General features: G+C 33.2%; 1 protein-coding gene and 1 pseudogene across 11 annotated transcripts in view; one reads left to right on the top strand and one right to left on the bottom strand.

The window, feature by feature from the left end:
* LOC125680537 (protein PRRC2C-like) overlaps positions 1-9,715 on the bottom strand; it is a 37,349-nt gene extending 27,634 nt beyond the window's left edge. For 10 of the 11 annotated variants that reach the window (XM_048920212.2, XM_048920209.2, XM_056155706.1 and 7 more), the window contains exons 1-6: positions 9,302-9,476; positions 8,535-8,709; positions 1,560-1,700; positions 1,188-1,300; positions 959-1,096; positions 48-159 (exon numbers count right to left, since the gene is read on the bottom strand). In XM_048920212.2, coding sequence (XP_048776169.2) covers positions 48-159; positions 959-1,096; positions 1,188-1,300; positions 1,560-1,700; positions 8,535-8,649 — 619 coding nt within the window. In that variant the 5' untranslated portion in view covers positions 8,650-8,709; positions 9,302-9,476. Of the gene's footprint in view, positions 1-47; positions 160-958; positions 1,097-1,187; positions 1,301-1,559; positions 1,701-8,534; positions 8,710-9,301 lie in introns of all 11 variants that reach the window. The other variant, XM_048920208.2, reaches the window with a different exon arrangement.
* Positions 9,716-12,415: 2,700 nt separating this feature from the next.
* On the top strand, positions 12,416-14,066 carry LOC125680200 (uncharacterized; annotated as a pseudogene).
* The last annotated feature ends 4,594 nt before the right edge of the window (positions 14,067-18,660 follow it).

The raw sequence follows: 18,660 nt of genomic DNA, 5'->3' as shown, positions 1-18,660 counted from the left end.
TATACATTTTCTTCATCAAATTCCATACTTTCCTGTACAATACTCACTTTGAGGCCGCAAACTTGGCCCTGGTCCATACTGAGTATCTTTTCCTTCTTCTTCTTTCTTGCCATCTTTTCCTTTGTCTTCCCCTGCTGATTTTAGTGTTGGAAATTCCTCCTGAAATTTTTTTTTAAAACTTTGTTTCACATATTAGTTCACTCTGAATTGTTTATACTGTGTAATCTGTGACAAATTGTAAAAGTTTGTAAACTTTATGTACCCCTTGCCTAAATTGAAATACACGTTTACAAAACATGGTAGCCTCCGTGTTTTGACCTTCATTTCTCTCTTGGAATAACATTATTTCATGGACATCTTCATTATCCAAAAACACGATTATCAACTTTGAATGATATCAAAATTCAATGTTCTTAAAGATTTCTCGCAACTTTGTTAGCAGCTGACATCTGTTGTATCAATGAGAGTATGAACAAGTCACTATCAATAGTTTTTATTTGTGAGGTTCAGTTTATGGTCTCAGTTTGAAATAAATAAACAAAAATACATAAAATATTCTACCAGAATTTGCAACAACTACTGAACATAGTATTGTTCCATACACTTTTCCTAACACACAGTTTTATGGACATTTACACATGTACACCATTTTATAGACAACTACATCAAATGAACATTGATAGACTTAATTGATTATCAAGCCATCTTGCTGTACTGGAAATCGCAGGACAGTGAAATATAGCATCATATATCACTACACCCCTACGGGAAAAAAAGTGACTTATTGACCCCAAATCAAATGGCGTCATCTCCTAGTCATGACCAACTTGCCTTATGACCACAGAACAAAGGTTTCCTAATAGTAAGTGGGGCAAAACAATATCTACTAACAGTCACAAAACTGTATGCCCTCTTCTTTGAACATGATCAAAATAATTGAATTATATACCACAGTTACCTGATAAGGTGAATGATGACCCAGAGGTTTGCCCCTTTCTCCAAGCGCTACACTGCTCCATGATTTTGGTGCTGAACTTGTCCCCGATGGTGCTGCTGCTGCTGATGTTACTGCTGCACTGCCCCCAGCAACAGTTGTCTAAAATAACAAAAATAATAATTATCAGTGTCGAGTTCCTAATCTAAAATGTTATCAAAAATAAAATATTGATCTGGATATGCAAGCATACCTTTGTTGTAGATTGTGCGGATGACACTGCAGTAGCCTGCGACGGCTGCGTCGATGGCGGCTGACCTGATGGTGCAGTCGTCTTTTCTTGCTCCTTCTCCTTCGTGCCCCATCCTTACAAATATAAAGATAAGATTGTAAAGTCTAGAAGATCAAGAACATGCATCACTCAAACACCATAACTGTCATCCATAAAAATTATAAACGATTTTAACATCGGAGTTTCTACTTTTCTTAAAAATACCACCCAGAGGCATCACATCAAGATGAAATAAAAATAAACCTTTCAAAATATTAGAAAACCGAAATTGGTTTCATTACAAGTCATACCAGTAATTGTATAAAACAAAAGGATTAATTGAAATTTAATTACCTGAACCTCCTGTAGGAACTAAATTGATGTTAGGATCGTTTCCACTGTTCTCACTTTTCAAACTTGGCAAATTAGCCGGAGGCGGCATACGCCGCATGCTTGCCACTTTTCCCAAGCTTTGTAACCCATGCTGACGTGTTACTAAGAAGAAAAAAGAAGATCTAAACCACTTGCACATGATCTAAAAGGATTATAAAACCACCTAATATCTTTCCTAAAGTTCTATTTCAACATCAGCAGAATAAAATATAAACATAACATCAAAACCAATCTGAAGTCTACAATTATGCAAGTTTTACCTATAACAAGCTTTATGATCCGAAAAATTTAAGCCTAACAGTATATTTTCATAATTTCAAATCTAAAGATTTTGACAGATCTTCAAGTGAGGAACCCGCACTCCTTGACCACCATGACGAATGAACAGGTGGAAAATTAACAAGAGACTGGGTCCAAATTAATCACTATCATGACAGTAACAATATTAAGTCTTTTTCAATGGAAACCCCAAGGGTGTTTACTTCAATTTCAGAAAATAACGAAACTAAAAGTATTCAAAATGTTGCTGATTTAAGTTCTGATCATTTACTAACCACTTGCATTAGAGACCCATGCTTATTTCCTTCAAAATGATGAAATCTTGCTATGCCTGGGTCATGGCTTTGTTGAAATATTTGATTTTCCATTTTTCTTTACCACCAAAAATATGAAACTGAAGTTTGGTTTTTTAAGATGGGTAGATAAAATCAATTAGTTTTGCTTTATAAAATTCTTAAGAATTAAAAGTATTTTCCCAGTCTCAACAAAATATCATCCCTCCCCTTCCCCCATATGAATGGCTATGGCCCTTGAAATCAAAGATTAAAAGTATCCCAGCAGACTGAGTAAATACTCAGTAACCTAAGTAAATGCACTATTCATTGTACAGCTGCTAATAATAAATCAACTAACGTTACGTACAAATTATCTTTAATGCCAAGTCAAGATCTTCAGTCCATTTTAACACATGTATATGTATTGAGCATTGATGGCAAGTCAGTTCAGTGACAAAGTGGAGAGAGAGTATCAGTGTTTCCGGAGAGTCTGTGTTTTGCAATGGCTGTTCACTCTCATAGTTGCTAACTTACCCGAATTTGTTAGGTTAAATCAGATTATTTTTTTTTTACCCATAACCTGATTATTTTTTACGACCCAGCAGGTCATACCTTTTACCAGATTTAGGGGGTTTGGCTTTGTAAATTAGATCATGGGTGTAATTTCCAGTTTGCAACACAAGCTTGGATCTTGGTAAACAATGATGGTTAAGTACATTAAAGATAAGATATAAAAGCAGGTGTCAACAATTATAGATCTTCCAGTTGTTTTGACAAATCAGGGATTGGAAGTCATCATGTAAAATGGCTTCCTTCAAGAAGAGATCCTTATCAGGGCCAGCAGACACGCCAACAAAAAGAATACTTATGTACCTACTAACAAATCTGAGGAAATGACTTTTCACTCTGGATCTAAAAATGATTTGACAAAACTTGCTAAAACGCAAAATCATGTAAAAAATACTTTAGCACAAGTCATTTAATCACTGTTGTCGTTTTTGTCATCATCTTTGAATGTTAATATTGTAAAGAAATAAACCCCACTGAATTCAGATCTGAAATAAACAATGAAACCGTAGATGCCCTCTTCTCATGTAAATTTAATCAATCTGTGTCCTGCTTTGTATATTGTCAAACTCTATCAGTCTTGAAAAATTCAAAATGTGCCAATTACTATACTTCTCTTCAATAAAATAGTACACAATACACACATTTCTGTTGTAAATATAAACACTTATTCCTTGTAAATATGTCGGGAATGTCGTTAAAGGACACATCTCGTGTTTTCAAAGTATACAGAATTATATGCATTTTGTCTTCCTTATGCTTATAGAAATTAATCGTAATAGTTCGTTTGCTGAAGTATTGCGATAATTAGCCACAATACGGACTTAAATCTAAGCCCCGATTTCAAAAAGCCTAGTTAATTAGATAGGTAGTCACGTGGTACAGTGACGTCATATGCGACCTTCGTCGATCAACTTGTTGTAAAAGTAGTGTTAGATATTTTTAAAAACTCGGGTTTTAGGGGCCTAATTTATTTACCATGGATAACATTTATTTCGATGTTGACAAATTCCCCGAGTCTTATATCTTTTAGCCACCAGTGCATACAAATAGCGACCCAAATGTAGCGAGCCAAATGTAGCGAGAAAAGCGAGCATGAAATCTGCATAAATTTGCGAGTAAATAATGTTTACATGGGATCACTGTCTAAACACAATTTGGTAATGCCATTTCTGTAAACAACTGTAATTAGCGTTGTTGCTTTTCTAAACTAAACAGTGTAATAATTATTAAATTTATTTTTGGAGAAGTTAGATAGGCCTAAATTATGATACGATTTTGTATCATTGACAACTAGGCCTACTGTCACGGGTGCATTTCGAAAAGAAAGAAAAAATAATAATAATGATCAAACTTATTGTGAAAATCACAATACTTTTAAATTATTTTATTAAAGCAATTTTATTAGGCCTAATCATTATTTTTTGTTATCAACACGTTGTTACTTAGGAAGTGGGAGCGCGGCGTGCTGTTGTTGTACAAACACGTCCACAACGCGTTCCTTAAAAAAAATTAAAGCATTATAATTCAATTCAAAGTCAGGAAATATTATATTTTATTATTTATAATTGAAAGTTCAAATATCTTTTATCTTTAAATTTTTTAAAACTACCAGTTGGTAGACGCTGCTAGCAAAGTTCTGCCTATATGTTGTTACAAGGTGAAGGTCAGTTGGTGCGAGTGTGTATTGAATTCGACATCAGAACGGAAAGTATATGCCGTAGACCTATATGTAACAGTGCGTAGCTTCGATAGAACAATTTTCTCACAGTTTATCTACGTCTTGTCCAAGTGCTTGTTTGAAAAAGTACAGGGACAAATTCTACTATGGGTTTTTATGGCAAAGTCGTTGTGCCGACAAAAAATATTCACGTCTTGTCCCTCATACCTTCCTTCGAAAATTGAAAAAAACAAGTCCAAATCCTCTCTAATGACAGCAAGTACACCCTTAAACGGCACAAAACACCCTAATGCAGCGTTATTTACAAGCTGTTAATGTGATAATTGTTTGTTTGTCAGTTAAATCTAATCTGTTTATGAAATGGCTATCAACTGTTTTCAAATCTTCTCGCTCAAGGTCGCATATGACGTCACAGATAATGGCGCGTAAAATATCGAAGAAAATATGCATATCGCAAGATTTGAATTTCATCGCTTTCAAACTCGAAAACTATGCAAACTGTTTCATTTAAAACACATGTAAAGTAGTTTTAGGCATGAAATGAATTAATTTTGCTGAAAAAATTAAAAAGTTTAAAAACATGCGATGTGTCCTTTAAGCATTATGACCAGATTTTCTACTTTCCAAAGAGGATCATGACCCTCTTTTTACATGTTGGAGGTTGGCAACTATGCACTCTTAAATTTTGTATTCTTTATAGAATTTTTTTGAGATTGATCAATGTTAATTATCTTCACCTTTTTCTTTTCAAGTAACAATAAGAGGAAATGCTAGCTCGACAGATGCAGTGGACAGCACCCGAATTTTTAAAATCTGCCGGCCCAACTGACAAAACTGGTAAATTTTTCTCAAGTCTGGTGATTTTTTTGTATATAATCAGTCCAAAGGACAGGTAATGTGTAAATGATCAATTCGGAACTATAACCTCTTAACGTGCAAGGTTTTTAAATGTGAGATAGACAACAAGTTTGAATCTGCGGATTTCAATGAGTAAATTCAAGTGCTTTTTTGATTTGGGATTGAGTATCAAACATTTAAAACAAATGAACTTACAATGAGAGTGTGAAATATTTTTCTGGATCATATTCGAATAATAAGCAGATATGGATGGAAGCTGCTAATTGCAATAACTTTTGTTACATGAATTCGACTTTGTTATGTGGACAGATGCACCAGCAAGATTGATTGAAATTCAACATCTGGGTTGGGAATCCAATGCTGTTCACACAAATGTGCAGCCCTAGGAGAACAAGTCTGCTTATTCAATGAAAGAAAGCAAAAGTGTGCAAGCTCACATACCCCACCCTCCAACACTGCTTGAAATGCCTCACATAATGAATGGTAATGCTATGCATTACTGCAAGAACAGGACAGACTGGCTCGAAATTCCAAGTTCAATAGGGGCACAACTCCCAGAAAAATTATTGAATCAAAATTTCCTGGGAATATGCACATCTACACAGTGTATCATTATTAACTACTAAGTTTCAAAAAATTCTGAAGAGCGGTCTTGGAGGAGTTGCGCTAACAAAAAAAGGGACCGACAGACGGGTCAAAAACATTATACCCTCTGCAATTTCACTTCATGGGGTATAATAATGCATTTGAAGCCACATGGATGACATTCAAATGGTTCAAATTTACTATTACCCCAGCCATGAGGCCGTGAACATTGCGGCTTTACATCAAATATTAATTTGTTTTTTAGTTTTATTTTGTTGGGTTTTTTTATATTCATTTAAGTAACTAAAATACTGACCAGTAAATATTTGTTCAGACCAGTAATTTTCATCAATTCAATGGTCCACTTTACAAACAATTTTTTTTTTATTTCTAAAACTTTGCAACACCACATGACCATTGTACTTTCATGAGGAGAAAAGTCCCTTGCATTCCAAGTACTAAGTATATAAAAATATCAAGATGTTGCAAAATCCAAAGGTCCAGAGAAAATTATACTTTCCAGGATTTGACACGAAGGCATGTCCGATCGATTCAGACTAGTAAAAACTTGGTCTGATCTAGTTTATTTAACGCCATGCAATTATAATCAAATTTTATCTTTCACCACTTGGCCAGAAGCTAAAACAAAAATGCTTAATAATATAATTTGAAACTGGCCATTGTTTTCATAATTGTCTTAACTTTCATGTATCAACTCTATTTTTAGGCTTTTTTTTTTTTTTTTTAATATTACTGAGTAGTTCATGGGATTGTAAGTTTGTTACTGACACTAGCCCCTGGACTAATAGTTAATTTTTTTTTTTAATTACACACCTCTGGTCATGAAATTTACAATATCTATAAGAGGTTTGATCATTCAATTCATTGATTGAAGAGAACAACAAAATGAATATTTTGACTATAATTTTGGCATAACACAGGTGTGCAATAAAAAAAATTAAGTTTCTAACCCAGGGGGTGGCAGTAACAAAGTTACTAGCCCACAGACTTACAATTTATTACAACTACCTGGACCCAGTTGCAGAAGGTTACTTAACTTAAACAGTTCAATTGTCACAAGCTCTTAAATTTATATAGTATTAACTGTCAGTTAAGCTTAACAAAGTTGTTTGCAACTGGGTCCTGACTTTTCATACATTCTACATGTAATGTGAACCTCAAAGTTGGGATTTTACCATATCTGGATACTTTTTACAGTACTTGCAATGCTTTAGACTTTCCTCTGCATCAAAGTATAAGTTATAATAATGGTCATCTGGTTTGGTTCACTGTATGTGTCCAGAAAATGTTTTCTCTTAGTAATTGTCAGGTGAAAAGAAAAAGGTGAAGATAACCGATTAATCTTGTAAATCTATAAAGAATACAAAATTGAGAGCAAGTCAAACACAAACCCCTGGAAACATCAGGTGCTTCTCCATTTTGTCACTGAACCAACTGTTGCTTTCAATGGGCATATGCTAAAACAGATTTGCACCAAATCATATCAAAACAATGGACACAATGCAACAAGCCTCTGCCAATGCCAGCCGAAAAATAAGGCCCCATTCCCAATTCTAAAAAGCAGGTACTTAAACTTCCAAACAATAAAAACAAATCTATGAAGGGTAGCCTTATTGTTCATATATATCTTCTTCACAGGCCCCCCGATTAAAAATTTTGCTTCAAAATTGTCAAGCAAACCTCATTTTTATTTAAATGAGGTAGGCTTAGACCAAAATGCAAGTCAGAAGGAGACCAATTATTCCTCAATGCACTAGTTTGGTTTTCTCTCTACTGCTTTTATCGATGAAACGGTTTTCCCATTTTCAAGCAAATGTCGCTATTTTTCCCAATTGGAAAGACCTAGGCCCTTGAAATCAAGACCTTAAAAAAAAAAACGATTACATACAGTTATCAGTCTATGTGAAAGTTTTTTGGACCACACAGGACATTCGGTCCTGTGTAATCAATGAACACACTGGACTGAACCAAATTTTGTCAGACCAAAAAACCTAATGTAAACAAGTGAAACACTTGAAAATGCAAAACCAAGGAAATCTTATTTATTATACTAGTAATACTATACCAGGGATCCCTCCCGCATAATACTTTAGACGGTCAATACGGTTTTAATCACATTCATTTACATATTTGGATTTGTGTGATTTTTACTTATATTAAACAGTTAAATGACTCTACGTCAAAATAGTAAAGCTCAAAACCGGACATTCCAGTCCGGTGTAAAAAATGACGCATCGGACCTGAGACACTGCACATCGGTCAGGTCCGACATTTTTCGCATAGACTGAGTTATTAACCAATGTAACTACATAAACATTGCAGACAACTTTGTCATGAGCATTTTGATGACTTCCTTTTCATTTTATTCATTTATACACTACTGTGAGCAATGGATGGAATGTATTAATGACTTGAAAGTCAAAAAGTTGTCTCCCCTTTTCAACATGAACTCCAGCATCCTCAATTACTTTACTGTACGTATTTAAGACCATCAACTATTTTACAATATAATCCCATCATTTATATTCAGCAATATTAAAACCAGAACAGTTAATAATATACAAAACAGAAAATTATGCTGACAGACCTCAGAAAAAGGAAACAACTTTTCAAAATCTGCCAACCAACTACAGAGAACTGGCTTTTCTGTAAAACAAAAAAAAATCTTACCTGTGCTTTTCTGCGTTGGTACACTCTTGCCCTGGTAGATATTATTTATATTCAGCGACTTGTATTTGTTCGATCCCTTGTCACCTTTTCCGCCTATCCCAGAAAATGTGGACATTTTGCCTGTGCACTCATTGAAGATTTTCTAATTACTTAGCCTATGAACGAACCGCTTAGTCTGGAATATACATTATAATTTTACAATTATATTAAACTACTTTTAAAATCTTTCCAGTCACCATTTCAATAAAACAAACACAAATCTCATACAAAGACATTCATAAAAATACATTTCAATAGCAAACTCCCAACAACGCTTTGGGTAGGTTCAACCTTGTTGGTAAACAAAGAACTACAGGCATATTTTACTTTATCTAGAAAATAGTCCATATAATAAAGTTTTGCTAATTATTGATGAACAGTGCGAGTATATATGCGCTGAAACACATCACTGTGGCACGAATGTGCTTTCTTTCAGCATCTATTTTAACAAAAGATGTCAGATCGAAAAGCATCATGGTCGTCATAGCCTTTACAATGTACATTACTGTTTTTCAACAGCACGCAATTCTATGCAATAAATATATTTCTACTTTTGCTCATGCTATTTTACTATTTGCAAATTACAAACTGATTGCAGAGAACTTCAAACAGTAACTATGACGCGTAAAGAACGCAGTTACCCATGCATATAGTAATATAGCATCCATCAATGACAGGTCTACAAAATTGCAGAAAATAATTATAATGATGAAGATTTAAACACTCACACGGGTCCGTTCCACTGGGCTATGGTTGGTAATAATAAAAAATCCTTCAGATGTTCACTGAAGACGGCGATGACAAGGATATTTCTCGGATTTTACGGATGGTCGTGAATAAATTCACTTCCAAGATGGCGGTGTACTAATTATGAATATGCAAATACTTTAGTGATGTCATTCTATCCCATAATCCTTTGAGTTGACCTAGTGCGTCTTCTTTCTGGGTGGATCTAAAGGCGTGTTCTCGTTTCTCACAAATTTAATATTCGAAATAGTCTACTTTATTCACAGGCACTTGACGTTTTAAATATCTATAATAAAAAAAAAATAGTCTTCCTGTAAACATAATAAATATTATGTTTACTGGAAGACTTTTTCTATTAGCCTATAGATATTTTTAAAAACGTCAAGTACCTGTGACTTTATTATTATCATTATCATTATGTTTATTCAGGCAAAGCATCAGATAAATTACAAATCTCAATAATATACATTGTAAAATACATTGATAATGTCAATTAGGGATCACAAATGAATTTTTGGCACGTTGCTATCGTATGCACTCCAGATATTATCACAGCTATAGCCACCACCAATAACATCATTATCAAAAATACATGCTTATCACAGTACCAGGTCTTATCACAGACAATATGAATTACATACTTTAAATAAATTTTTGCCTAGGATAACACATGAAAGCAATTTATAAATCTTGCTTATTTCCAATGGATTATGTACGACTAAGACAGCATAGACAAAAATAAGATTGAACATTAGATGATTTTCCTAGCCCAAATTAAGTAAAACTATGCACATTGTTTGATTATATATTGATACAAAATATTTTTTTAAAATGTATAACTATACACCATAAAAAAAACCCATTATATATAAATGCTTTCTTCCCTTCTACGAGCTTCTTCTGCAAGATGCAACTTGACAGCAGATTTAAAACTACCTCTATTAGCTATATTTTTTACTTCCAAAGGAAGAGAGTTCCAGTTTTTAATGGCATGATAATAAACTTGAATTTGAACTATTGTAGGCCCTAACCCTAGGAACATGATAATCAAAATTGGAGGCTCTCCTAGTAGCATTATCATTTCTGTCAAATTTCTCATGTAAATAATTTGGTGCAAGACCATGGTTGATGTTAAAGACATCATTGAGTCTTAATTGTTTAATACGATCTGCTACACAGAATGTGCTTATTGAATCTAAAATATCACAATTGATACTAGTTCTGGGGTTTCAGCTGCTAAATATGTAAACTAGGATCGTGTCATGTTTTTGTTTACATATAGGCCTAGATGAATTGCAAATCAGGTGTATACATAAGTAAATTGACAATATCAGTGTTATAACAACAAATGAATAATAAACTATAAGGATTTTTGCAATTTTAAAGCATCACCTTTTTTTCTGAAAGTTTTAATTAAATATTCACTCAATTTGACAATTACCGGTTTGTCTTCTTTAATCATCAACCAAGTAAATTTGTCCTTATTTATTAAATAGATAAAAAAAATTGTTGAGTTTGTATATATATCATGAAAAAAAAACCCAACATATTTCTCTCTTCAACATAGAATGGACAATCAGTGAGGAAATGAAATTCGTCTTCTATACAATTTAGGTTACGTAATTCACATATTCTTTTGTTTGTTCCTAGAGTAATCTTCTGGCCAGTGTTGCTTTTTATAAATTCATATTCTCCTCTTTCAATTCGTAGGTCATGTGCACTAATTCGAAACCTACATAGAGCTTTTCTTAATTCTAGGGATTCTATAAAAATGTAATTTTCCATATGAAATTTTTCTTTATACGAAAAATATGTTATGAGTTTTCCTGAGTTATGACCCTCTTCACGTCTTTTTGACCAACAATTTATATTATATGAATTGAGCACTGTATAACAGGGATGATTCTGGGCTATTCTCAAGGTTGTGCCAATATAGTAAAATACCTTGGATTATAGAACAGAACATGTGATATCTACCCAATTCAGAGATTATTGCAATATTAGTTCTTCTTTTCCCGGCACCAAATAGATGTCTACCTCCCAATCTTTAAAGATATAATATAAATCTCTGTCTTTTTCCAGCATGCTTGCCGAAAGTATTCCCCATATCTCACAACCATACAAGGCAATAGGTTTTACCATATGGTCAAAAGGATGTAAAAATATTTTAATTTGTGGATCTATAGATTTGATGTTTTTTAATACATGTATAAAGTTTGAAGGGGGTCTTAAGAGCTGTATTTTACCATATTTTGCTTCCTTGAATGAACAGCAGGAGGATAACATTACTCCTAGATATCATATTTGTTAGCACGTTCAATACATATGCTACCAAACACGAAGTTTTCTTTAATAAGGTGCCGCTTTAATTAAAATTGATTATTTTTTTGTCTTATTAGTATTTCTAAGCACCAATCGCTGCAATATTTTTCAAGTAAGTTTAGTTTGTTTTGTATTCTATTCTGGGCTTCTGATAGCAGTAGAAGATCATCCGCATTTAGAAGAGAGGTGGTTTTCTTTCCAGAAAGATTGACAGAATTGGTTTCTTCGCTCAGTAATTTAGAAAAACCATTCAAAAATATTTGGGCTTAAGACAACACCTTGTCGAACTCCCATCTCTGGTGTAAATGGATGGGTTAACTTGTTCCCTACTTTTATGAAAATATTGTTGTGCCTATACATACTACATAATATGTTGTAGAATAAACCATTGGTATTTGATTATAGGAGTTTTAGTTTAATGCCATCATGAATAACAGTATCAAATGTCTTGCGAAATTCTTCAAAACATGCAAAGAGTCGTTTATTGCCAGTGTTAATGTATTTATCGATTAAATATTTCACTACAAATAAATGGTCTGATGTTCTAGATTTTTTTTTGTTTTGAAAATCCTATTTGACTATCATGTATGATTTTGTTTTCGGTTAAGAATGTATCAAGCCTGCGATTTAAAATGATATTAGAAAGTTTTTCTATGCTGTTAGTTATAGTTTTGGGTGAGTTTTGGATTGTCCGATTTAAAGGTGGGTGTTGTATAATACAACCTTCTAGTCATTTTCAGGATAGATTCCTGATGTTTTTATTAAAATCTAGCATGTCATTGGAGCTGGACAAAAAGTCTAATGTCTAATACACATAGCTCTTATCCTTAAACGAATTTGACTCCACTTTTTTGGCACACTGTTTTTGCCTATAATAGCTCTAAAACTTCATTGTTATTTCGGATTTCAAACATTTCGGTTGAGCATCACTGAAGAGACATAATTTGTCGAAATGCGCATCTGGTGCATCAAAATTGGTACCGTAAAAGTTTTACATAATGAAGTCTAATAAAATATCTAATGATATTAGAGTTATTCCTCTTTGAATATGAATTACCTGAAAATTTCCAAATTTTATTTTTCCATTTTTAATGTTTACAATGATTAACCAAGGTATGTCTAATGGTCAGCAAAAATTTGAATGTCAGTTGTCGAGTTACAAGAGAAATACAGAGCTCACAATTCTTTGTTATGTAAACAAGGCTCGTACGTGTCCTGTTTTTGTTTACATAGGTTAAGTAGTAAAAGTTTCATTTAAAGCAGGTTTTTCAATTTACAAGTTAATTCTGAACACAAGTAATCAAACAGTTTCTAGTGTTTGTCACATCTCATTTTGTTTTAAGCATATTTTCTATTATAAAGCAATATTTAACTCGAATGGCAAACCTCAAGACAAATTGTCCCAAAATACTGCTATTTAGGTGTTATGGTGACATGTAATAGGAGGTTTAACTTAGCAACATCTATGCTTATTGAAAAAGCTAGAAAAGCATGTTTCGAAATGAAAAGAATCATTGGTATTGATAACCCATGTAAACTTTTAGAAAAACTTTTTGATGCTATTGTACTTCCAATTCTTCTTTATTGTAGTGAAATATGGGGATCGAGTGGATCTCTCATTCAAAGATATTTCAAATATGGAAAAAAAATTCACTTAAAATTTATTAAAGATATCCTCGGAGTGCACTGCAAAACATCCAATGCTGGTTGTTTAGCAGAACTTTTAAATAGACTACCACTTTGGTCCAAAATTTCATTCTCAAGTATCAAATATTGGAATCACCTGATAACCTCTGATTCTTTGGCTTTTAAACTTTACCAATCCACTAGTGATTACAACACTTGGACTAGGAAAATATTTTCTATTCTAGATAATCTGGGATTTTCAAACATTACAAAATATAAAGGTTCAATTCAACACCTTCTACCAAACATGAAACAAAGAATCATTGACCAGTGCACCCAGGAGCAATCATAAAAAAATCTTTGGTTCAGAAAAACTTGAATTTTATAGAAAATTATACACGAGCAAAAGATGTCCATACGTTGATTTACTCAGAAAAAGATCTGAGAGATCCTCTCTTAGCAGAATTAGATTTAAAAGTGCACATAAACTTGCAATAGAAAGTGGTAGATATAATTCCACATCAATGAATGAAAGATTTTGTAATGCTTGCAATACTGGTGTGATCGAGGATGAAATTCATTTTCTTTTTCAAGGTAAATCTTATTCTAAGCCAAGAAACACCTACCTTAGAAACATTTATGATATAACACAGAAAAATATTACTCTGGACACTGAAAGACACATGTTACAAGTACATGTATATTTATTATACAGTGATATACATAAAGTCTTCAAAATTACTGTGAAATATTAGAGACTGTTTTGAATATAGATGTCAATTACTTAAGACTACATAAAAATTATGTAAACATTATCTAATGATGTTCAATGGGCATACAAATATTGTAATTGTGTTTGTGCCAATAAATATTTCTATTTGTATATTTCGCATTTTCGTCTAAATTATTTAAACCTTCAGAATGTTTTACTACACATATATATTTTATAATTTTGAGGCTATGCAACGTGATTTAATTTGTTTCTTTATTATTCCCTATGAATACATTCTTATCGGTAATGTACACTGCCGGGTCGAGTCCAGCTAGAAAATCACTCAGGTATGACAATCACATTTGGGGTATATATACGGGTAGAGTAAGATAAATATGTTACAAGGGCGGATCCAGAGGGGGTGGGGGGTCCGGGCACCCATCCACCCCCCTTGCGGACCAAAAAGTATAAGATTTATTCAATTTTAACGAGTCTTTGAATCATTTTGATAGGAAAGGTGGATCCTTACATGTAATTTGCACCATTCAAATTTATCAACACCAGTGTATCATTTAATTCAGGATAAACAAGACCACACACTGATATATATTTACGATATTTTCGTCATATACAGTATCACTTAAGAATTCTTAAAAAGTATATGTAACATAAGTTTGTTTAAGAAGTAGACAATTTGAAAGTGAAAAAGAAGTGCCAAGAAATGCTCAGAATGCAGAATTTTGCACCATTTACCCCAGACCCCCGGCCTCTTGGGAGTAACCTTTGAATTAGGCTTTTGGTTTTGTTTCAATGCGAAATCAGATCTGAGCATGACTAGAATTTTGAAAACAAGTAGTAAATAAACTAAACATTTTCATGAATAAAACCATCTCAAGATTTCCCCTATGATGTTATGTACACAAACAAAGGGTGTAAATGGTGTAGGGGGTGGAGATTGTAAAAAGTACCCAAAAGACTCCCTCTTTCACAAATTCATGGATCCGCCTATGTGTTAAGGGTTCTTTATCTTACCAACGTCGAAATCGACTCTCCGGTCACAAACTTTTGATGTACTATCAGAAATGGTGAGATTCCCTCTACATTATGATATTTTGAAATCAATCATTTGTTATTGGTACAGGCTTGAAAACCTAAATGAATTTCAATGGCGGATCTAGAGGGGGGGGTACGGGGGTGTAAACCCAACCCCCGAGAGAGAGAGAGAGAGAGAGAGAGAGAGAGAGAGAGAGAGAGAGAGAGAGAGAGAGACTATAGAGTTATTAAAATTTTAGGCGGTGGAAATTGTTTATACAATTGTGCGTCAACATTTCTATCAGGTGATGATAATTCAAATTATCTTTTATATAGTTTGTATCTGTAATATTTGGTTGTTTTTTTTGTAAATGAATTACTGGGAGTAAATCGGAATGTATTTTAAAACAGGATTCCGCAACACTGTTGGACCTATTGATTGTTAATAATATAGATATTGTTGAATTTTCAGGTGTTGGGGATAATATTCTCCCGAACACAGTAAGATACCACTGCCCCATTTTTTGTGTATTAAAACTACCCAAATCACATACAAGAACTTATGAAAGAAAGATATGGTCTTTTTCTAAAACAGATTTCCGAGATTACCAAACTCACTTAAAGAATACAGATTGGGATGCTCTGATTTGTAAAGATATTGATCAAACATGCAATAACATATCAAACTGCATTATTGATTCAGCCACAAAAACAATTCCAAATAAAATCATTACACCACGCCCTAATGAACCTCCATGGATGCACAACGATATTCGGAAATTTATTAGAATATTCGTAAACGTCACCATTCAACTGCTAAAAAAACTGATTGTCCTTGTGATTGGACACGGTATAGAAAAACAAGAAATATATGTATCAACAAAATTAGAAACGCAAGACAAACTTATTACACAAAAGTAGCTGATACATTAAAATCAGGTAGAGTAAATTCTAAACAATGGTGGACAAAACTAAAAAGAATCATTAGTACTAAAAACTCGAGTACTTATCCTCCAATTAAGATTGATGAACACAGCCCGCCGATAAGTGACACTAAAGGAAAATCAGATTTATTTAATATTTATTTTTGTTCCCAAGCAGTAGTAAACGATGAAAATATTGAGTTACCCTACGATGACAATCCTAGTGACATAAACACTCTTTCAAGCATAGTAATTTCTACTCAAGACGTTAAAGATGTCTTGGAAACACTCGATACAAACAAGGCTACTGGACCGGATTGCATCAATCCTACTTTACTTAAACATCATCAACTATTGCTTTACCTTTAAGTAAGTTTTATAATTCATCGCTTTATAATAGGTCTAAAGTCCCAGACCAATGGAAAATAGTAAATGTTATCCCTGTATTTAAAAAAGGCAATAGTAGCATCGTCGGTAATTACAGGCCAATATCTCTATTAAGCATTCTAGGTAAATGCATGGAAAAGTGTGTCTTTAAATATTTATACAATTTTATTCATACCAATGCTACTCTTACGTCACATCAATCTGGCTTTAGGCCTAACGACTCTACAGTCAATCAATTATTAAGTATTACTAGTGACTTCTATAAGGCACTCGATCAGGGAAAAGAAGTTAGAGTTATATTTTTCGATATAAGTAAAGCCTTTGACAAAGTATGGCATAAGGGGTTATTATACAAGCTTGAAAAAATTGGAATTCGTGGTGAATTACTCGCTTGGTTTAGAACTTACTTATATGATAGGAAACAGTACGTTGTTATTAATGGTAGTAAATCAGACATAGGATACATTAGGTCTGGGGTGCCCCAAGGGAGTATACTTTGTCCTCTACTTTTTCTTATTTATATAAATGACTTGGTCATAGATATTGCATGTGTGGTCAAACTGTTTGCTGATGATACATCACTTTATATTGTTGTCGATAATGCGGACACTTCAGCATCTTTGCTTAATGAAGATCTCGAAAAAATCAACAAATGGTCAAAACAATGGCTTGTATCTTTTAATCCCACTAAAACAGAAAGTCTAACTATATCTAATAAGGTCAAGAAACCTTTCCATTCTTCGTTGATATTTAACGATGTTCATCTAAAAGAAGTCGAATCTCAAACATTTAGGGGTCATTTTCAGTAGTAATTTATCTTGACAATTAAGTCCATATCTAGACGAAATAGTGAAAAAAGCCTATTCACGCCTGAGTATATTGCGAAGGGTCAAGTTTATCTTAGATAGAAAAACTCTGCAAAAAATATATTTTTCACTTGTAAGACTTCCTAGAATACGCTGACATTATATGGGACAATATACCAGAATATCTAGTTAATAAAATTGAAAACATACAGTTAGAAGCAGCCAGAATAGTTACGGGAGGTAATAGACTAGCATCCAGGCATCTTCTATATAAGGAAACGGGATGGGATCCATTGTCAAAGCGTAGAGAAATCATCGACTTATTCAACTCCACAAGATATATCATAACATGACTCCCAATTATCTAAACAATATAATTCAGTCTCTGAGAAATCAAGGTCACAACTACAACACAAGAGCAACTAATTCACTGCAAGAAATCAACTCTAGAACCAAACTATACTTTAATTCATTTTTTCCATCTAGAATAGGGAAATGGAATGCACTTCCTCGAAATGTCCAATTAAATACCTCTCTATCTAGCTTTAAGAAATATCTTAATATAAGTGGTCATTAACATTCCAAATTATTTTTATTTAGGAACCAGAATCGGACAAACTCTTCATGCAAAATTGAGATTAGAGTGCAGTGCTCTTAATCTTCATATGTTTCAAAGAAAATTATGCAATTCACCCCTTTGCATTTGTGGAGAAGTAGAAAGTATTGATCATTCTCTTTTATGCTGTACTCAAGAGTTAGGACCAATACAATTCTGACTCTGAAAGTGAGAACAACAGCATTTTTTATTTAGCCCAGAAATTTCTTGTTGAAAGTAAAAGGTTCTGAGCCTACCTCTGAAAGCTGTTCTACTATATCTACATGTAATACTGTCATATTGTATATAAAATATACTCATGTGCACCAAGGTTGTAATAAGTGGAAAACCTGTGTTTATTACTTATTGTTTATATGGCATAACTCTACAATTTATTATTTCAACTTTGTCTATAGTTTATATGCATTTGATCTGTATCGACACTTATCATACATATAAACGTGTGTTATTTTTTCCCCCCAATACTCAATTCCAGCTTTTCTCTCTTATTCCTATTTCTTTTTGCATGTATTGTAATAATTAGTATACGACTTATTTTACTTAGAATTTTCATTCACCTCTTACTTGTAAGATATTTAGAGCGAGATTAATATAAGCCTTTTGGCTTGCTTCTCAATCTATTTCATGTATAAGACATTGTTTGTAAACATTATCTTCTACCCCCCCCCCTTTTGAAAAATGTCTAGATCCGCGCCTGAATTCAAACTACTTAAGGATGCTTATCTATGTAGTAAATCTTTACATTTCAACAACAAACTGCCATGGTACTCACTAGTAGAACAATCTTTAGAACGTGTTAAAATTGGAAATCCGTTAAGAGATTTTAGTCAGAATAGATTTAAGAAAATTGTAAAGAAACTACTCTGTGACAAATACACTGAAACCTGGCACAACAATCGAAATAAATTAATTAATG

This window comes from Ostrea edulis, chromosome 2, assembly GCF_947568905.1.
Source record: "Ostrea edulis chromosome 2, xbOstEdul1.1, whole genome shotgun sequence".
Taxonomy (NCBI): Eukaryota; Metazoa; Mollusca; class Bivalvia; order Ostreida; family Ostreidae; genus Ostrea; species Ostrea edulis.
This window is presented reverse-complemented; position numbering and strand designations above follow the sequence as displayed.